The sequence below is a fragment of the Saccopteryx leptura genome, chromosome 5, assembly GCF_036850995.1.
Source record: "Saccopteryx leptura isolate mSacLep1 chromosome 5, mSacLep1_pri_phased_curated, whole genome shotgun sequence".
NCBI classification, from domain to species: Eukaryota; Metazoa; Chordata; class Mammalia; order Chiroptera; family Emballonuridae; genus Saccopteryx; species Saccopteryx leptura.
The window spans coordinates 111,078,961-111,101,375 of record NC_089507.1 but is presented as its reverse complement, the minus strand read 5'-3'; the positions used below and the strand labels follow the sequence as shown (position 1 = coordinate 111,101,375).

The window sequence follows — 22,415 nt, the reverse complement described above, 5'->3', positions numbered from 1 at the left end:
GGCATGCCAGGTGGATCCTGGTTGGGCACATGCAGAAGTCTGTCTGACTGCCTCCCCGTTTCCAACTTCAGAAAAATACCAAAAAAAAAAAAAAAAAAAATGTGCACCAGCCCTACAGCTCTCCAAAGATGCACCTGTCACCATGAAGACGGGAAGCACACAGATGTCCTCTTAGCACCTCTGCAGAAACTGGGAATTGGCAAGGGTGAAAATCTTACATTGTGCTAACAGACCTAAGCAATGAGGCACTACCAGGCCAGTCAGGTCATCATTTTCTTAGGAGTTAAAGATAAAAATTCCCCAACACATGAGGCCTGCAGAAGCTTCCAGATAAATAATTTCTTCAAGGCCTGGCTTTCAACACTGATCTCATCCACGGTTTTATTCGATTTTCCTACCCTTCTTTTCTCTTTATCACAATTTCCCTACATAAAAATTTCAGCCCTGTCGTGTTTATTACGAACTTGAAACACTTTGGGAAAACAAAGTTGAGCAATAAACCTACATCTGAATGACATAAGAGCCTATAAACAACCAAATCACCCAGTGACTACTTCCTGAATGTGTTTTATCCATAAAGAGGAGGTTCCATGAAAGAAGGAATGAACACACAACTAGATGAAGCAATGAATGCACAACAAACAGGTTTGCTGTTGCACCAGCTGAAAAGCACAAGCTCTCAGTGTGACAGACACACAGGGTCCTTGAGCCACCTGCACACCTTGTGTTAGACAGTAACCTCTTCTCAGGAGCCCAGGAATGGCCTTCTGCCCCTCCAGGACAATTCATTATCTGATTTGCATACAACGTAAAAGGCCAGGACAATGGCTTACATTGTAAAATCTATTTCCCAAATGATATTTGACCTTACTAGTCCCTAAGTTTTAAGAATCTAAGTAATAGTATAGACTTTTATCTCCTAAGTCTGAAAATGCAGATGACTTCCCAGTTGTCTCTGATTATCTTACAGACACATTATTTACAAAAAAGCAGAAAAGAGAAAGTAGCAATACACATTCCTTCTTCTACAGGTATTCATGGTTGTATTTATACCCTATGAATGTCATTAGCACTTCTACTGTGATCAAGAGGAATGGGATCATCCACAGGGAGGGGAGCCTTGTGTTACTCCTACAGCCCCATGCTGACTTACCAGCATTCCAGGTTTCAACATTTATTGGTTATGAATGTGACCACACAACTGACTCGTGAAGGGGACGTGGGACAGACTATACCAGGGGTTGGGAACCTATGGCTTGCGAGCCAGATGTGGCTCTTTTGATGGCTGCATCTGGCTCACAGACAAATCTTTAATAAAAAAAAATAACGTTAAAAATATAAAACATTTTCATGTATTACAATCCATTCATTTCCTACCACTCATGTTCACGGTTGTGAGTGGCTGGAGCCAATCACAGCTGTCCTCCGGGACAACACCAAATTTTTACTGAATAATGCATAACGTACAAGGATCATTGTATGGCTCTCAGGGAATTACATTTTAAAATATGTAGCTTTCAAGGCTCCATTGGAGCAAAGTTGGCCTGGGTGCTGAGGATGGCTACATGGCCTCTGCCTCAGGTGCTAGAATGACCCTGGTTGCAACAGAGTAACACCCCAGATGGGCAGAGTATCGCCCTCTGGTGGGCATGCCGGGTGGATCCCGGTTGGGCGCATGCGGGAGTCTGTCTGACTGCCTCCCCGTTTCCAACTTCAGAAAAAATAAATGAATGAATGAATGAATGTGGCTTTCATGGTTCTCTCAGCCAAAAAGGTTCCTGACCCCTGCTCTACACCTTCTTTCAGGAGACCCATCCTCTCACCTCCACGGCAGCCTGACAGGCATCCCTGTGCACTGTCCTCTGGGCGCAGGATGGCGGTCTCCTGCGGGCACTCACCAGAGTGACGATGGCACATTCCGCCGTCAGCTGAGCAGCACTGAACAGTGTCCGAACGAAACGGTAAATCTGTTTCTGCTCTGGGTTGTGTTTGTCATAATCTGGTGGCACTTCGGATTTCTGGGGAAGAAAATGTTTTCAGATGGCAGGCCACCATGTAAGAGCAAAAGAGAAGTAATGAAACGGAATCAGGAAACACAGGAGATTACCGAAAGAGGGTGTAGGTTTTCATCAAAAATATCTAAGAGCATCCTTCCATCTGGGTCCCTGTTGAGGAAAAGTAAAGATAATGGAGGTTACTTTCTATAAGAATGAGTATTCACAATCAACAAAATTATATTTTGATTTAACTGTTATTTCAATTAAGAAAAAGCAGTGAATAATAATTTGTTTTACTTGGGGAGAGTATTGGGTAATTTTTGAATAGTCGGTGAAATAAAGGCCATAAATTAATTTAGGTAAAAATACCAACTTTTCATTTCCTGAGTTTCCAAGTTAACCAAATCTATTTCTTTAACATCCTGTTTGTTGACCAAAGACAAGACAGACTTGCTTATACTATTAGTATGTTGTGGTTGACAAGAAGTCCGAGGGTGGAATGAACATTCAATGTGTCCTAGAAATTAATCTGAAGTTTTTACAACATGCAACTTAACCATTTCATTAAGAGTTTCACAATTTTATATTGAAAAACAAGAGGTGATGTGTAGCAAAGCCAATTTGGCAAGCTTTAACCCTAGGAGAGAGCTACCCTGCATGGACCATCCCACCTCTCCAAGGACAATTCTACTTTCCATCTCCTTTGTGTCATTTTGCCTAAAAACTTATCTTTAAAACTGTATTTGGGCCTGAGTCAGCAGTGGCACAGTGGATAGAGCTTTGGATTGGGACGCAGAGGACCCAGGTTCAAAACCCCAAGGTTGCTGGCTTGAGTGTAGGCTCACCAGCTTGAATGCGGGGTCACTGGCTTGAGCAAGGGGTCACTGGCTCAGCTAGAGCCCCCTGGTCAAGTCACATATGAGAAAGCAATCAATGAACAAGTAAGCTGCCACAATGAAGAACAGATGCTTCTTATCTCTCTCCCTTCCTGTCTCTGTCTCTGTCTCTCTTGCTGCTTAAAAAAAAAGGGGGAAAGAAAAGAAAAAATAAGCCATATTTGGAAACCACTGCTTCAGGTAACAGTCTATCATTTCCACAGGCTGTGCTAACAATGTCAGGCCTGTGAACACCAAAAGATCGCAGACCTATCCTTACCACATGCTCACGGTGGCAAACACTATGATGTCTGCTCTATGAATGTGCCATCTACATAAAATAAGAGAAAGAAAGATCTTAACAGAACAACTTAAATGTGTACTACTGATTGTTCTTAAAGCACTGGGCATTCATACCTGCGCTTACTTTCCCTAGCCTGCAGAAACACAGGGAGCAAACACTTTAGATACACACCAGGAAGATATAGGTTCAGTCAGGCAGGACCTGAAAGTAGGGTTTGAAAACATCAACCCGCTCCTTCCAGTGCACCTGGTGACACTGTCTTGTACAGAGCCTGGCTAAGAAAACTCAGCCAATGCCTCACCTCACTCACTGCCTCTGTAAGATACACAGGGCGCTGGTGAGAGGTAAAGCCTGGTCCAATACCCCATTCTGTGGGCTGTTCAGCCCTGCTTAGTTTTTCTGATGAATGAGAGCCCATAAAGCTCCTCAGCACTCTCAAGAAACATTCACCAGAAGTAATTTAAATAATAAAAATATAGGTTCAAAATACAAATGGGCCTGACCTGTGGTGGCACAGTGGATAAAGTGTCGACCTGGAACGCTGAGGTCGCCGGTTCAAAACCCTGGGCTTGCCTGGTCAAGGCACATATGGGAGTTGATGCTTCCTGTTCTTCCCTTCCCCCTTTTCTCTCTCTCTCTCTCTCACTCTCTCTCCTCTCTAAAAATTAATAAAGAAAAAATTTTAAAAAATATATAAAAAATACAAATGAAGATTGACAATTTAAGTTAAAATTACTCCTCTGAGAGGTAGATTTTCCTTTCTCTTCCATTCAAGGATGTGTCTCAGCAGCACTGCACTGCCTCTAACAAGCTCATGGGTCTGTCCCCAGCTCAGAGGTCTGGCCAGTGTGATGTACCCATGAGGATGTATGCAGACAGTCACGGCCACCTCCTCCCAAGAGAGCGTCAGGACACAGCTACAGATTTGGTCATGCTTGTCCACAATGCTCACTCTTCTGCTACACTTGCTCCTCCTCCACTTACTTCTGGCTAGTTCCCCAGCCCTGGGCCAGCAAAGCACAGGACTAAAAATGTCCACGGCACATGGCTTGGATTCAAGTCCCCGTTCCCCAATTTACTACTTGTAGAATCTTAGGCAAACTACTTCACCTCTCTGTGCCTCAGTTTCTTTCCCTGTGAAATGGAGATGATGTCAGTATAACCTCAGGAAGCTGTGAGACAGACTAAATGAGAAAATGCATGTGGAGAACGGTTCACCTATCATCAGCCATGGCTGTTAGGTAGCTCTGGGATCCATGGCAGTCTAAGGACTGGGGAATCACTTAAGAGATCCGAAGGCAACACTAGCTCCTTTGAGAACGCAGCTGAGTTCCATGAATAGCACAGCATTGTTATTTGAGATTTAAATGTTCAAAAAGTTTGAATGACTATCAGAGAAATAAGAAAACAAAAACTGCACTTCATTGATACGTGTAAAGGTCCAACAGCCTACATTCTGTAAAAAAAAATTTTTTGTGGTGACAGAGAGAGGGACAGATAGACAGGAAGGGAAAGAAATGAGACGCATCAATTCTTTGTTGCAGCATCTTAGTTGTTCATTGATTGCTTTCTCATATGTGCCTTGATGGGGGCTACAGCAGAGCAAGTGACCCCTTGCTCAAGCCAGCGACCTTGGGCTTCAAGATAGTGCCCTTTAGGCTCAGCCAGCAACCATGGGGTCATGTCTATGATCCCACACCCTAGCCAGTGACCCTGCACTCAAGCTGGTGATCCCGTGCTCAAGCTGGTGAGCTCAGGGTTTCAAACCTGGGTCCTCTGCATCCCAGGCCAACACTCTATCCACTGCGCCACCACCTGGTCAGGCTACATTTTGTAAATTTTTAAATCTAAAATTTTCAAGCACCACAAAGAGCCATGAGTCAATTACATGAGAGAGAACACCTTTCCAGCTTTACCTCCAGATACTTGTTTTTTTCCCATAAGACTGAGCAGTAGAAGCTCTGTCATCTAACCTCCACTTCGCAAACTTACCTCACGCTCCCTTGCCCCTTCGTAAAACACATGGACAGCAGGGTGCACTCCACCCACTAAGATCCATTCCCAACATGAGGTGGCCAGGCTCATTCCCAGTGGTAAACAGTCCCAAGTGGAGTCACTTCGCCAGGCCATTTCACCAAACCAAAATTTAGTAACTAACCTAACTGTAGTTTCAGCCTCTCTCAGAGTGTTTCCTGTCAGTACTAGAGCAGTAATCTGCCTTCCCCCCATGGAAAGGTGTCCTCACCTGAAACCATCCACTCTTTTAATGTGGCCCTGCTCTCTTTCTGCCCAAGCAGACTCCTTGTTGCACCAGCCCTGAAATGCCTCCCAGCAGTCCAATTCATGAATCATTTGACAAAGCCAATCTGAGCTTCCAATTCACTGGACTGAATTTTGTTCTTTCACATAAATTGTAGTTGTTATTAGATTCATATAACATATATAAATGTCACTTAATCAATGAACTAGTACTGCAAGGAGTGTGGCTTTCTTCTTATGAAAATGAAATAAATCCACTGTAGACAGTTGTGCTCAAACCCAGAAGAGTCTGTGCTCAGGCTGTTTTGCAAATATCTTAAGTTTTCTTTACACTGATTAAAAAGAAAAAGAAAAACCTCTATGAAAAAGGATTATATAAAAAAAAAAAAAAAAGAAAAAGAAAAAGGCTTAATTACAGATGTGGATTATAAAAAAGAGTCACTTTGGTACTTGAATCAATGCCCCACGTTCAAAACTAAAGTCCTGAGAAAACTGGCAAATGAATGTACTTTTACATATTTCATGTTGAAATAAAATGTCAATGGTAAGTTTTTAAAGTGATTTTTCTATGATTCCATTTCCACTGACTTCTTAAATTATCTTCAGACTCATCAGAAAGAGTTTCTACTACATGAATATAAACTTACATCTAAATTTATACCAAAATTCCCTCTACTATATTGAAACACTAAACATTTTTTTATGTTAAAGCTGCATAAACTTTTAAAATATTTAACGATAGAATGTTTAAACAAATTACAGAGAAAATAAACAGTAAAGAAGAAGCTGGACATTATCAAGAAGCTTTGTGTTGTTCTGCTGGTTTCAAACCGACACCCTCTGGTTTCCCTTGATTCAGAAGCCATTCAGCACTTACCTGCAAAATTTGGTAAATTATACTAACTTTAGAAATTCTATGAAAATATGCAGGCCAAAGCATTACAGGGAAAAAACAGAAAAACATAAAATGTAATGTTTTTAGCACAAAATTAATCATATACATACCTGTTTTTGATGTGGTAATATATTGCGAGAGCTACACTGTAAAATAAAATGCAGTTCAATGTTTCAAAACATATTCGAGTTGTTATATATTATCTGACATCAATCTGACCATAGATATTTAAATTTAAGTAAAAGTCAAACCATCCATCTAAACAGTCCCATTTCATTCATAACGCCAATAAAAAAAATGCCCTCATTAAAGTAAACCAATCTGGTACTCATTCCTAGAAATTATTAAATCTTCCCCAGAAATACCAAAACTTCAAGTGATATTTAAAATCTTACCATCTGAAATCTTATACTTCCTCGCTTGTAAAATACAGGCACTACGTAAAAATACAGGTTGTGCAAATTAAACACCTTTTGAAATCTCCAGTCAGTCCCTACTATTTTAGAAAATTAGTGGTTTCTTTATAACTACGAGAAAAATGTGTTATCACCCTCAATGTTTTGACAATCTTTCCCTTAAATCAACAATGCCCTGGCAATCAGCCTGCGTACTCACCATTTGCTGAAATGGTGCTGTGCTTCTTCTTTGTTCCGTGACCTTACAACTTTACTTTACATTTTAAAAAGACCTTAAAATTTAATGAAGACCTTCCCCTTCTCTAAACTTTTTCAAATGTTTATCTGATTATAAAATGCACTATATTCTTGGATAGACATTTTAGAAAAATATATAAAGTATAAATAAAAATAATCCTTTTGCCCAAAGATGACTATCAGCTTGAGATCATTATATATGTAAATAAACAGGTTTACATACCACTTTTATCCTCACTAACATTTCTTACCATTAAAATATTCTTTGAAAACATGATTGTAAATGGCTACATTCTATTGTATAGTTGTTGAATAATTTATTAATCGTTCCCCTCCTATTGAGTATTTGCTTCTAATATTTTGCAATTATAATTAACAGCATAATAAACATCCTCAGAGATAAATATCTGTGCAACCTGTGACTACACCAGCTCCATAGCAAACACCCTGTAATGGAATATCTAAAGTTGTTAATAACTTCTGTGAGGCTTCCCACATACACTGCCAAATATCTTTGCAAAAAAACGGTCCCAGCATACTCCCCACATCACCCCTTGCAACTCTCCCTGAAATGTCTGATAAAAGGTTCTCCAGCTGGGTAGGTTAAAAAGTGGTGTACCTGTTTTCAATTTGAGTTTCTCCAAAAACCTAAGTTGGCAGGGTTATTCATGTCAACTGGCCAATTTTTAAAAATTTCCTCTTTTATAAACTGACTAGCTTCTTCCACTATTTGTTTTATTTTAAAATTTACTGAGGAGACCAAAATTCATTTTTTAAGCTTCTAAGAACACAACTATCTGGCTGTATGAGATTGTGTTCTGGGTCTCAAAGCACAAACTATCATGCATGGCATCTCACTCAAGGGCACCAGCTTAGAGATGTGACATGCATGCTGGGTCCAAGGCTCCGATATCTATCTACCTATGACTTCATATGACAACAGCTGATCTCATCGGATCACTAGAAAATTTACATTCCCCCAAATCTCTTTCCAGATTATTCATTCATGTAATTTCAGCTAAGTGTTAAAAGTAATCATGAGCAAAGGGTAATATATCCTTTCTTCTAACATCTTGAAAAGAATCTTGAACAGAATCTATGCTGATGAAAGAATTGTAATTGGGGTGAAAGGCTCCAGAATTTTTAAAAGTAATGTATATGGTTTAAAAAGTGCTTTCACATACATAAACAGCCCTGCCATGGAAAACCTATGCTATTAATTCTATTTTATAAACAAGCAGAATCAGGTTAAGACACCAGCGGCCAGGATTCCTGACACATTAACGGTTCTGTGCCCTTTCAATCTACCCGTAAGTGAGTGCGTGGCTGCACCAGTTGTGTGTGGCCCATATGAGGCTATAGGTGCTTGCGCTCGGGGGGTTGTGGATAGCAGATTGCCTGCCCACCATTGTGAGGGGCCATTCTTGCTGTTTGTGTGCTGGAAAAGAGGTTTTCCCCTGCCTGTGTGCTCGTCCGCTGTTGTGAGACTCTATTAAATGGAACAGCCCAACACTTTCTGGCTCTGTAGTTTCTTTACCGTCTGCCCGAATCCAGTGTGGACCTGCCTGGCCTTGGTCACCGGAATTACAGTAGTGATTAATCACTTTGAGAAGAAAAAAAAAAAGAAGAAATGTTCTTGCTTCCCCTGGGAAGAAGTGTGACCCAAGCTGCCTGGGCTCACAAGTCAGTGCCATTCACTCTCAGTGCCTTCCTGCTCTAGGACTGAGGGCAGTGCAGGTCAGCCCACAGCACAGAGCTGTTTTAACCAAATGAAATACAGAAAAGCACTGTCTCCCATATAAACTTCTAAAACTAAAGCCGTCATTGTTATGCAATTCCCCTACCAATAATTCCATCTCAAGAGGTCTATGGCTTCTGCAGACTGAGTGGAAATGATCAGGGCCCCAAAGCCACTACCTCCTAAATCTCCAGAACCAAAAGCAAGACAGCATGTCGTTGTGGTCTCAGACATCCAGGAAAAAACAGAGCCACTCTGTAGAACAACTTCCACTCCAGGTCACAGCCCAGAAAGCTAGAAAACCAAGCTGAGAACTCATGTACAGTCCAGGGCAATGGGTCAGTTTAGTTGATTATCTTAAAAAAAAAGCGATTGCTGCCCTGGCTGGAGAGCTCAGTTGGTTAGAGCATTGTCCTGAAGTGCAGAGGTTGCCAGTTTGATCCCAGTCAGGCCATACACAGAAGCAGGTGAATGTTCCTCTCTCTCCCTCTCTTCCTTCCTCTGTCTCTAAAAATCAATAAAATAAACATTAAAAAAAGAAGAAAGTGATTGCTGGGGGCCAAGGGCCACCAGCTGAAACTGGAATCAGGCTTGGGAGGCCCGGTCAGTTCTTCCATATCCTAAGAAAGGGGTGAGCTCCCACAAAGATGAGCTGTGCTAAACCAGAAGCGCATCTGGATGAAAGAGTTTGCTGAGCTGCTTGTGCCACACAGCCAGGAAGGAAGAAATGCTATTTTCTTGACCAAGAAAACAGAACAGACTATGATCACTGGCTCTGCACCTGTCTCACTTCTTATCCGTCACTAACTCACAGCAGAGCAGACGAGGACCCTGAGACCTCTGAAGATCAAGAGGTGCTGACCCAGGGATGAAGAGGCAGGTGGGTACATACTACTCTCTGACCCTCAGAGGCCAAGGGCCATGGACTACTGGCCAGTTGTGTGATTGGCTCCCCAACCCCCACCCTGTCAATGATCATCACTTCTTTGCTCCTTACAGGTTTTGGAGCATGCCATAGCTGTTGGTTTTGGGGGTAAAGATGAAAAAATCAACTTCTCCAAAAAGAAATCATGCCTATGAAAAAAATGAGCACGGAGTGACAGCCCAAAGTTTTCATACTTAAACTTCTCTTTCACTGTTAGACTAGCACTCAACCCTCCACTCACTCCCTAATGAGAATTTGTAAATATGTTTGTTCATTCTGGCAACTCACCAACTTACAAAGCATTTTCTTTTTAAAAATACAAATAGATATCAGTTGTTTAGGACTCAGAATTGTCTTAAAGAAACAAGCTCACACTTTTTCAGGAAACAAAGTCAGCCCACAAATGTTCACCACACCCACAGTAAAGCTGAGCTGCTCTGTTAATGAATGTGTCCTTGATTTTCATGTCTGGGGGGAGAAAGCCCAGAGTTTCCTTTGGCAGGTGTAGGATAAGGTTTAGGGAACATTCAGACTTAGCATCTTCCACCCCCATGTATTTTCAGGGCTCCCAGGTCCAACACGCACATTTTTAAAAACGGCACTTTTTAAAACAGCTAAGCTACTGACTAAAAGAAGTTCAAATTTGGGTAGTGCAGAAAAAGAGTTCTGGACCATGGAAGCCACTGTGCGCCCAATGAATGACGGTCTCAGAGGTCAGCATCGGCCCTGGCTGTCTTTCCAGCTTCTCCCTCTATGTACTACCCAATAGGTTTTTTATTTAAAACTTTCAAGGGAACTTTGGTGGGGAGGGGAGAGCAGCTGTCCCCTTCTATCAGAGGTCCTCAGCGCTGGCTGCCTACAAGAATCTCCTGGAGGGTTAAACACCCACACACCAATGCATAGGGTGGCAGCACATGTCATGTGCGGAAGCTCCCAATGACCCCCAGCACAGCTGGGCTGGCACCACCGATTTACAGAGAGACACAGTTTTAACCTAGGTGACTGCACCTCTCAGACTTGACACCAGAATATCAAACTGTCACCCAGTTTTCCCAACCACTCCTAAGCATCTATGTCACAACCAGTGGCAAGTTTAAGTCACCCAAGGATGAAGCATTGAGCAACAAATTCAGAGCCACTTGTCATCCCAAGAGCCCCACTGGCCCTGAAGGGGAAGGGCTCTAGGCTCCACTCTGCCCTGCTCCCCGTGAAGACGACCCCAGGTAAAAGGAAGTCAGCAGCCCTCACTCTGCTCCAGAACCTGAGCAGATACCCGCAGCCCCTGCGCACAGACCTGCAGGAGGCCCTCCACTACTCTCCACACATGCTCACAGTTTACTGCAAAAAATGCTGTACTTCCTGTTCCCAGCAGTGTGCCTGGGCTCAGCGGAGGACCGCACTGTGGAGCTCTAACCCTCTCCCAGCCGCAGGACTGTGCCCACTTGTTTTTACCACGCCCTGACCACCAAGGTTCTGAGGGAAGGAGCTACATTCCCATGAGATCATAAAAAGAGCAGCCCCACAACAAAGGGGGGAACATCCCTCTAAGGGGCCCACTGCCCCCACAAGAAAACTCTCTCCATAGAAGACCATGACAGTCCCCACTGCCTAAGGCCGACTGTCACATACAGTAACATTCAGAACAGGGCTTCTAAGCCTGAAAACCTGGCCCACTGAAACAGAATACTTCCTGTTTAGAAATGTAGACACTTACTTCAAACACTAACATGAACTGTTGCTAGGTGTGTGTTTTCTTAAGTATAAACTACCTGACTTTTCACAGGTAAGCTGAAGAGCACAGACCCCAGCACAGCAGGTTCCCTGTGATCTTGTTATCAAAGTGCTAGAGGGAACACCACAGGAGAAACTAGTATTTCTTTCCTCTTCCCTCCCACTTTAAATTATAGAAACTGAGGCCCAAAAGGAAGGGATTTTCTACAAAGACTCTCCATCATCCCCTATACCCCATTTGAAAATAAGATCCCAAAGGGATGGGTCTTCTCAAACCCTCTGCCTTGGTGACAGAGCAGAGGCCAGGACATGCTCACTGTGTCAGCCCTGGCCCTTCTTAAACTGGAGTCCATTTTATGCTGAAAGTAGACTATTAGTGGAGTTGTGTAAGGATGGCTTTAATAAAGAGTGGGAAGGTAGAAAATGTGCACAGAAATCAAAATATGCTTTAATCACATTTAAAATAACTTTTATATTTGGTCTTTTTACGTAACTGGTAATATGAACAAATATTTTGAATATCCTACGTTTCAACTACCAAAATAACTGTTTAAAAAGATTGTCCATAGTCAGTAGCCTCCCCCTGCCAGACGCCACAACCAACCAGTTAGCCATCAGGTTAAGGTATAGAAAAAGCATTCAGTTAAGCAGAAATCTGCATACCCACCACTTGATTGTGTACTTGAGGTTTGGCTGACTGACTGTGCTATCGTCTAGGAAAATAGTGGAGCAGGAGCTGTACTTCCTCGCTGTCTGTCCTGGGGGGTGCTGCAAAACAAGGCAACAAGACAATGACCATGAGACAGGGCTCAACTCTTCCAAAGGACATCATCCCCTTAAACTCAAGACCAGATCACAGAGGGGAAACGTCTTAGCAAGAAATGTGACTAGCACCAGCAAAAGCAACATAAAAACACTTCACACAAGGAAGACTGCTCGTTCTTCCACATGTAAAAGTCACCACCACAGCCCTCATCCCAAACCTCCCCCATGGAAACAGCAGCACACCCGCCACCCCGCATCGATGTGCAGAGTCCCGGAGCCTATGTGACCTAGCAGACTGCTCGCTGCACTCACAAAAGCCCCAGTTGAGGCAATGTCCTGGCTTTATGCACCAAGGGCCTACTCTCCTCATTTTCTGTATTCTTGGGGTGCAGAGTATTTGGGGGCAATAGAAAATGCAGACAATGTTAATTTAGAATCTCCTAGTTAATCTGCTTGAAGTTCAAGAGGTGAGGTTATGAAGAAGACAAAAAAGCATTCCTTTGTTAGGGCAAAGTACCTGTTAAAGGGAAGATTATCTGACACTGTAAAATCATGCTAATGGATGACCTTCATGCAGCGGGTCTGTCCAGTGTTACGACTAGTTCTTTCACAACTATACCAATTTTGACCTCTTTGGAAAACTTGAGAACTGAGAGCTACTTTTGAAACGTACTAGTAAAGAAAATAGAATTCAAAATATACAATGATGACATCTAATTAAATTCTAAGTAGAGCTTTGGCAACTAACTATATGGCCAATATAATAAGTAGGCATCAATCTGGATAATTCTTGCTCAAAAGCTAGCTAAAAATAAAATAAAATCATCCAAACGAGTCTCCACTTGCCTGGTGCCATTTAGAGTCTACCAAAAAGAATACTCTCTTTGGGTGAATAGGGCTGCCAACTTCACCTGCCACGTCCAATACACCCCGTATTCCATTTATGAAAATAAAGGAAGCCTGAAAGCTAACCAGAGACCACATGCCCTGGTCACTACTTTAGTATTTTACTTTTATTTAATAAGGTTTCCTCTGTGATACAATTATGAAAATGTGAAACAGCCTGATACACATAGAAACAATATAAAAAAAAATCTCCCCTCAAACTAAATTATATTTGCCTGACCAAGCAGTGGCACAGTGGACAGAGTCCACAAAGGACCCAGGTTTGAAACCCCAAGGTTGAGCACGGGCTCACCCGGAGCCACCCCCCCCACCCCACCCCACCCCACCCCCGTCAAGGCACATATGGGAAAGCAATCAGTGAACTAAAGTGCCGCAACAAAGAACTGATGCCTCTTATTTCTCTCCCTTCCTTTCTGTCTCCGTCCCTCTGTCTCACTACAAAAACAAACACAATAAAACAAACAAAAAAACCCACCAACTAAATTATATTGTACTCAAGTACAGTATTATGCAGTTCCTTAAATCACTAACAGAGGCACTGCACTACTGAAACATCAGGGCCCTCCCACACATTGGTTTTATATAAATAGCTATGGGTCAGAAGCAAATAACCAAAATCAGGAAATTCAAAAGGCCAGGCTTGTTCCCAGGCTTTCCTCCTTCAGCACACATTGCTCTGTGCCTAAGGAAAGGCACAAAGAAGGCTTGGGAAGTTCAAGTTACAACCTGAATGTCAATTTTAACATGGCATTTTCACATCTATCAAATCAGTCACAACATTCTCACTAAAACAATCTTAAGGCATTAAAAATAATTCTCTGGCCCTGGCTTGTTGGTTCAGTGGTAGAGCACTGACCCGGCATACGGACATCCTGGGTTCGATTCCTAGTCAGGGCATTCAAGAGAAGTGACCATCCGCTTCTCTTCTCCTCCCTCTTCCTCTTCACTCTCTCTTTCCTTCTCACAGACAGTGGCTCAACTGGTTCCAGTGTGGGCCCTGTGCACTGAGGATGACATGGTTGATTCGAGCATTGGCCACAGACAGGGGTTGCTTGGTAGATCCTGGTTTGAGTGGGAGTCTGTCTCCCCTCCTCTCACTTAAAAATATTTCTCTTTCTCTATTTAAGCTCTTGTAGTAATCACTGAAGTCACACAAGACACTAAAAAATCAGAATCTAATAACAGGTATAGTAATATGAAGGCAACTTACAAAACTCCTTATGAAGTTCTCCCTACCCGTGTCAAGTCTACTACAAACAAAAGCTTAACAGGTATATCTGACACAAAAATTCAGTAACTACTGAATGTGTTAATGATTTTTTAGAGACAGGACAACTTTGGGAATAATAACAATGAAGCAAAAGGACAGTAGCAATCCACTTCTATTTCTTGTACAGTTTCAGCTATTTCCTCTGACATAAATTCTTCAGGCTCAAAATGTGACAGAGGCAAGGACAGGAGAGAAGCTGAGAGATGCCCACGAGGGGCGCACACCTCACCCTCACTGTCTAGGAAACTATCCTCCTGAGCAGGTGGCAGAATGCCTTCTGTTCCTAAGGGTCAGAAGGTGAACTGGGGACCACCTCGGCTGTGGAACCTCCCAGCACTGAGGGCTGTGTGCAGCGCTCTCAGTCTGCCACGGTACATACACTAACTTTTAAGTCTTTAACAATTTCTAAATTGAATAAAAACTCTAAGTATTAACTGATAAACGTGTTAGTTTCAGGGTATCTCATCAGTCTAAAATACCATTTGGGCGTTACGTCACTTGTTGAACGTCAGGATTACAACCTTCACAGACTGTGCAAACGTCCTGATCCGAAATGAATATCATTAAAAAAATAAGTGTTCCAAAATTTTACATGTGCTCATTTATAACTCACAGATGCCCAGAAGGCAAGCAGAGTCCCCCCCCTTCGCTGACAAGTCAAAGAGGTCACAGAAAAAAGTAATGTGGTCAACGTCAAACCTCAGACAGCAGAGCTCAAAGCCACCTCACTGTGACACCAAGTCTTCACTGGGGCCCGCTTTCCAGACCCTGCACACAACACCCACAGGCCCTCTTCCTTCTCTGCCCCCACTCATCCTCAGCACCTGGTCACAGTCCTTGCCGGGGCCCTTCCTGCCACCAGACTATCAGCTGAGTGTCCTCCCAGGTGCTCTGGGCTCCTTCCTGTGGTCCGCAGGGCACCCCTTGGTCTTCATTGTCATACAGATCTCTCTTTCTGCTCTCTCCAGGGTCTATACAGCACGTCCCCTGGAGGTAGACTGAAATTTTCTTGCATCAGCATATGGGGAGTGGTTCTGTCCTGCCTGCTGGCCCGCACCACATCCACCACATAGGAAGCTGCTCCGTGGTGGAGCTAGGTCGTTCGTGAGCTGGTCACAACAATGCAGCCTCAACAGAAAGGAGTGGCCATAGGTCAAGCTCTGGGCAAGGGCTGTATAAACGTTCGTGTACGTCCTCGTGTATCCTGACCATCCAGAATACAATCGATTTATTTTTAAAATGTGTAAGGCAACATTAAAAAAAGGCAAATGTATGTTCTTCTTGTTTCTATAAACTGCTTATCAAACAAACATGATTTTAAGTTAATAAAACTGTCACTGAACCGAATTTCATTTTTTGAAAAAAACTCACTCCCAGGGGTCACTGAGCATGAAAAAAACTCACTACTCAAAGTGTTAACATTTTTAATTTACAGAAAGACTCATATATGAGTTAGACTTGCCCCAGTATATAAAAAATTCAAGTCTTTCATACTGTTAGCACTCTCTGTCCTACATATTTAATAAATAGTCAGACACTAAAATACTCTATGTCAAGTATTTGCACAGCACAAATGCTTAAGGGCCTGCACATATCCCATCCACACTGCTGTCCACAGCCATCCTGGAGATAAGGGGCGCTGTCCTCCACAGGTGCTGACCCAGGAAGTCAGCATCAAGAGCAGAGATGTGTTAGCAGAACCACATCCCAGGCACCAAGCTCCTAATGGACGGTCTCTGCAGCACCATGCTCTGCGCTGCAGCCCTTCAAAAGGCCCCATGGGTGCAGTTACAGTGCTAAAAAATGTACTAGTGCGCCTGACCAGGCAGTGGCGCAGTGGATAGAGCGTCAGACTGGGATGCGGAGGACCCAGTTTTGAGACCCCAAGGTTGCCAGCTTGAGTTCAGGCTCATCTGGCTTGAGCAAAGCTCATCAGCTTGGACCCAAGGTTGCTGGCTCGAGCAAGGGGTTACTCGGTTGACTGAAGGCCCGCAGTCAAGGCACATATAAGAAAGCAATCAATGAACAACTAAGGTGTCGCAACGAAAAACTGATGATGGATGCTTCTCATCTCTCTCTGTTCCTGTCTGTCTATCCCTATCTATCCCTCTCTCTGACTCTCTGTTTCTAAAAAAAAAGGAAAAAAAATGTACTGGTGCTAGGTCATTTCTTCTCTTGGGAAATGTTTTAAAATGAAAAAACCAAAGGGAGTAAAAAACTAACAACAAAAAAAGTTGTGTTTTGAAGAAACAAGTATCAATTATTTTATTGCTGATCAATTAAAAAATCAATTTTTTTTACTATAAAGAAATTATTAAAAGCCAATCCCAGCTAGAAAACAGTTTGGCAATTCCTCAAAATGTTAATGACAGAGTGGCCATAGGACCCTCCAACTCTGAGGTATATGCCTAAGAGCAATGAAAGAATGACCACAGAAAAACATACAGAAATGCCCACAGCACCATCATTCATAACAGCCAAAGGGTAGAAACCAACCCACATGTCCATGCACTGATGAATGAATAAACAGAATGTGCATACCTGTACAATGGAATATTATCTGGCTGTAAAAAGAAGTGAAGTTCTAACAGACACTACAACACGGACGGACCCTGGAAACATTCGCTAAGTGAAAGAAGCCAATCACGATGGCCACACATTGCACGACACCATTTATGCAAAATGTCTGAGTTGGATGCATCCACAGAGAAAGACAGCAGAGTTGTGGTTGCCAGGCTGGGGGAGTGGTGGGGAGTGACTGCTGCTAGGCTGGGGGTTTCTTTTGGGATGATGAATACGCTCTAAAATTGACAGTGGGGATAGCTGTACAACTCCATGAATATACTGAAAACCATTTTATGGTATGTAATTGTATCCCAATAAAGCTGTTTCTTAAAAATAAAAACTTTATAGAAGGAAAAAAAAAACAGTCAAAGACCAAAGGAAAAAAAAATCCTATGGGATGAACTAGAATTGGAAATCAGGGTGTCAGTAGAAATTCATGATGTCTAAAACGTCTATTTCCTAGGTATAAATGTTCCAGAAGTAGTGAGTGGTACACACAGAGCCTAGACCTGTGCTTCTAACACTGTGTACCACTGAAAGAAATCAGGGCCGCTAGAGAAATGGGTAATTCCAGGGCTGGCCCAGGGAGAAACAAGCTGAGCCTGGAACATCTTGTTGTGCCAAAAAGCACGAGTATTTAAAAAAAAGAGAGAGAGAGAAAAGAGAGAGAAAAGATGGGGCATACCACGAGAACACAGAGCCAGTTAACAAGACTGACACTAGCCAATCTAGGACAATGTGGGCACCCAAATAATTGAGGACAGCAATGAACTATATATGAATCTCTGAAAACAGAAATCCACAGTCCACACAGGACGAAAAGGACGAACGGGAAGGAGAGGTTCTCAGATCACAATGAGACTTCTGAATGTGAGGGGTGAGGGGTAGGGGCTGAGAGGTTATCACTTGCACTCAAAGTACAGAGACTGTCTCAGGCGAGGATGGTCACAGATGCTCAATCTGGGGATGGGATGAAGTGCAGGGCCTGCTCACAGACCTCTCGTTAGCTGCAAGGTGAAAATCAGCCAATACACAGGGCAGAGTCCAGACAAGCCAGGTGATCAAAACTCACATCACCAATGCAGTCAGGTGGGGTTGATACCCAGACAAGGGCAAGGAAACACTCCAGGAGTGTTCTGGCTGGAAGTGCTAACCCAAATCCTTCAGATAAATCCAAAATGAGGGACGTCAGCTAATAAACACTGGGCCCTCCACTCTTCAACCAGGTCAGCATCGTGGAAGACAGAAAAAGGTGAGGGTCTCTTCACTAACACCACATGTGATCCTGAATTAAAACCATCACCAGAGAATAAATACTACACAGGACATTATAGGGTCATCTAACACAACCAGAATCTGGCCAGAAAGTACCTTGCCCGGGAAACATACAGTGAGGGCAGAGTGAAGGCACCGACTCCCAAACAATTCAGAAACAATAATATAGGAAATGTGACCAGAGCATGAGTCAAAAGTAAGAAAACTGGTTAAAACTGGTGAACCTGCCTGACCACGTGATGGCAGTGGACGGAGCACTGACCTGGGATGCTGAGGACCCACGTTCTAAACCCTAAGGTCAATGGCTTGAGTGTGGGATAATAGACATTACTCCCATGGTCAATGGCTTGAAGTCCAAGGTTGCTGGCTTCAGCAAGAGGTCATTGGCTCAGTTGGAGCCCCCCAGTCAAGGCATATATAAGAAGTAGTCAATGAACAACTAAGGTGCCACACTATGAGTTGATGGTTCTCATCTCTCTCCCTTCCCGTCTGTCTGTCCCTGTCCCCGCCCCCCTTGCTAAAAACTGTTAAACAAAACACAGAAACAAAACTAAAGATACTTGAATGCAGACAGTCTACATATCCCGAGAAAACCCCTTGTAAGGTCAAATACTCATTCTTGTTGATTTATAACATACTTATTTTGGTAATCACATCCTTCATCATTCCATGCCTCATGGAGATAGTTCTTTCTAAAGAAAGAGGCATGCATTAAGAGGAAGGGGTGGCTATACCTTTCAGGACTCCACCCTCCACAGGTCACAAGTGTACTAGCTGGGGCTCCATGGGGTGGAATGGGGCAAGGGGAAGGCCTGCAGATGAGCAGCACCTACACATACTGCCCAGGAAGGATGAGCAATCTCAATGGGATACTTCATGCCAGGAAGCAGGAGAGGAAAATACTGCTCAGAGGGCCCAAAGTCTAGAGCTAAATCTTTTTAATCCCTTTAAATTTAAAGTGTTGTCAAGTTTACCTTTCTTTGAGCACCAGAAGAACATGCAGACCCTAATGGACTTATAAGCAACTTTCAGGGAAAGGGAAGTGTACACAGGCAAACAGCCTCAAAGGAAAAGTGTTATGTGTGATTTCAAACGGAATGGAGTTATAGACAGATACAGAATACTGGGGTGGAGGTCAAAGGAAAGGATTAGAAAATGGACCCGTGTGGAATTTAATGTGGTATCGCTCACACACATCTTCCTGCAGACACAACCAGTCTGGGCTTCTGGGAAAACATCTGAGACAGGGGACAAATACAAGTTATGACTGTCCAGTTACAAACCAGGAGGCACTGCCACATTCTTCACATTCTCTCCAGGATCCACCATGACTTGAGGCATTTCACCCACCCAAACAGTTAAGTTCTCTCTACTGCACAGCATAGGGAGAACACAAGGTACAGTTTCACTTACATGGTTAATGAAGAGACTCTTGCGTTTTTCTCTCACTGTGAAAACAAAAGATGCAACAGAAATGTTACACACCTGCATGCCAACCCTTCACAGGTTATGAGGACTAGGCCTCTGTGTTGTGATCTCAACTTCCACCAACCAACATCCCCCATTCATTGCTCCATTACCAAATATAAGAATATGTGACCTGCACCATGCAGATCTAAACCTGGTTAACAGAACGAAATACATTCCCACATGAACTATGGCATGTAACAAAGCAAGTGAAGCTACAATTAAGCGAGGGTTAATAGCTTTCCAATAATTAAGTAAAATATTAATTAGTAAGTCTCAAAAACTTATATGCATACATTAATTTAAGAGAGTTAACAAGTAACAGGACTACTGATTTCTACCCTGAGCAGACTCACAAAGGCCATGCTCTAGGGTGACCATAAATGACAATGACACCCATCACAGCATTAAGACAGAGGACAGAAAATGCCAGAAGCACTGTCAGCATGGACACCGGTTCCTGTCCACGCAAGGGGCCAGGGAGCAAGCTGGCTTAGTCCAGGGCCTCCTGCAGTGTCCGCTCATGCAGGTTGATGCATCATGGCACCAAACACCACCCTGTCCAGAGACGGAGATCAGTGCTTCTTGGAACAGGGTCCTCAGCCTGAGATGGACAGGGTGATAGAAACCCTAAAGGAGCTTTTTCATGATCTGATATCAATGAATTTCACACTTTCTTTCCTGAAGAGCTAGTTTCCTGAAGTACCTACTATGTACTAATCAATCAACACATTTACATCATTGAAGATAGAAAGAATAGGTTTCCTTCAATAGAGTTGACATCCTGAGTCCCTAGGAATCAATGTGCCATCCCAGGGTACTGAAAAACGCTAGGTACTCATCCAGCTCATCATCTGAGCCCCGCCTTCCTAACCCCCACAGTCCCATCCCAACTGCAGAGTCATCGTTTCAAGCCCTCTGGCTGATCTGATTGAGAAGTTTGAGAACTGCTTTCCGAGTTTACATTCTGCTCAATTTCCCTAGAAGTCCTACCCTCTCTGAAATTACTGCTGTCCCTTTCCTGTCTCACAGGAGTACAATAACAAAACCAGCCTAAGCGTGCTCTTGGGAGAAGGTGCCTCAGTGATAAGCTGGGTCCATCAGAAGGCCATGAATTGTGCCAGCCACACAGAGTGGGGCCCTAGCTGCTTTCGGTTGCACAGTTGACACTGAACTAGTCTACTGGGCAGTGTGAGGCTGCATGAGCACATGGGACCTGACCTGAAATAAGCTTCCACAGGGGAACAGTAACAAAAGGAACAAGAGAGCTGTCCAGGGAACTGGATTTGGACTCCTGGCACTGACACTTGTGTGCATGTATATGCTTTCCCTAAATTTTCAACCTGAAATCACTGTATCTAGCAGGTCTGCTCCACCACAGGACAGTATGATGCCATCTCTGTGGTGACTTCCATGGGCTGAAGGGATCTGAGAACACCTTCCACACAGGCATCAGATCTGACAGGGCTTCCAGAAAATTCCACAGGTGACACACAGCCCCTCCCATGGTGTCCAGCAATAGGCTGTGCAGAGGCTTTGTGTTTCCCAACTATGGGAATCATCTCCAAGGTCACCTCATTGTGCTACATCACCCATCTCCAGACAGAAGATATCCATGCCTTAAGAAACATGAGGGCTGGAAGAGGGCAAGATGGCGATGGAGTAGGTGGACGTTCCAACTTCCACCTCCCAGAACCAAAGTGGATTATAAGTTAATTTTAAGGACAATCATCTGGAAAGACCAACTTTGGGCTAAACCAAGAGGAATCTATAACCAAAGATCACCGAAGAAACCACACTGAGACTGGTAGGAAAAGTGGAAATGCGGAGAGGGCTGCCCAGCTCCCGGGAGTGAGCAGCGGCCCGGAGGGAATTGCGTGGTGGTGGAGTTTTACTGAAGAGGGGAGGGTCCTGGGCCCCAGGACCGAAGCCCCAACCTGCAGCCCCGGAACCTAGAAGAGGCATATGGACAGTATTTAGCTGCGAAACAAGTCAGGATACTGTTTACAAGAGATTTCTCAGACCCAGGATTCGTCTTAAAGGGACCGCACAGAAAACCTCTTTCACAAACACTCATCCAGGGCTCCAGGGGACAGGGAGAGTTGAGAGGACCAGAGTTTCAGGAAGAGAGTATAATCTAGGAGGCACAGGGAGAAACACTTTGAAGGGAAGCCACCCTAACCCCTGGGCTGAGTCACCCCCCAAATCTAAAGTGAATATTTCCCCTGGAACCAGCAATACCAGCAAAGGAAAACAGGACACCAGCCAAACAAGCTCTCCCGCGGCACTCAGAGCAGAGTTGCTTAGAAGCAGGGAGCCATCAGGGATACAGTATTGAGTGCTGAGGTCTGAGCTACAAACACCCCCACACACACTGCTGAGTGCTCACTGGAGGACGGATGGCGGTGGGACACGGGAGCGGTCCCGTCTGCCGAGGTGGAAGCCAGGAGTCAGCTGCGGCTGCGGCACAACCGCGTGAACGCAGTCCTGCCTGCAGGGGTCGGGCGGAGGGCAGAGGGCAGAGGGCAGGGCGCGAGAAGGTAGCCAGGGCTTGCAGACAGGGTGCAGACCCACCCGCAGAGGCGAGGCGAAAGCTGCAGCCCCTGCAGCTGTGAGACAGCACCGGCAACACCAATGCCTGAATGCCCAAGGTGGAAGCAGCGGTGGTGGCAGGTCTGCAGACAGACCACACTTCGGGAACACAAAGGCCACACCCACTGGACTCCTGTTGGCCACACCCTTCTGAGGGCTGAAAAGAAAGAAAAATATAAAATAAAGTAAAATAAAATA

General features: G+C 43.9%; 1 protein-coding gene across 3 annotated transcripts in view; it reads right to left on the bottom strand.

Annotated features, from left to right (window-relative positions):
* CCNY (cyclin Y) overlaps positions 1 to 22,415 on the bottom strand; it is a 229,533-nt gene that overhangs the window by 39,566 nt on the left and 167,552 nt on the right. For all 3 annotated transcript variants that reach the window (XR_010751634.1, XM_066386070.1, XM_066386069.1), the window contains 5 exons: positions 19,572 to 19,606; positions 12,045 to 12,145; positions 6,441 to 6,476; positions 2,108 to 2,165; positions 1,899 to 2,018 (listed from right to left, as the gene is read on the bottom strand). Coding sequence is in view for 2 of the 3 variants with exons in the window: in XM_066386070.1 (XP_066242167.1) it covers positions 1,899 to 2,018; positions 2,108 to 2,165; positions 6,441 to 6,476; positions 12,045 to 12,145; positions 19,572 to 19,606 (350 nt within the window). In the remaining variant the exon portion in view is untranslated. The remainder of the gene's footprint in view (positions 1 to 1,898; positions 2,019 to 2,107; positions 2,166 to 6,440; positions 6,477 to 12,044; positions 12,146 to 19,571; positions 19,607 to 22,415) is intronic.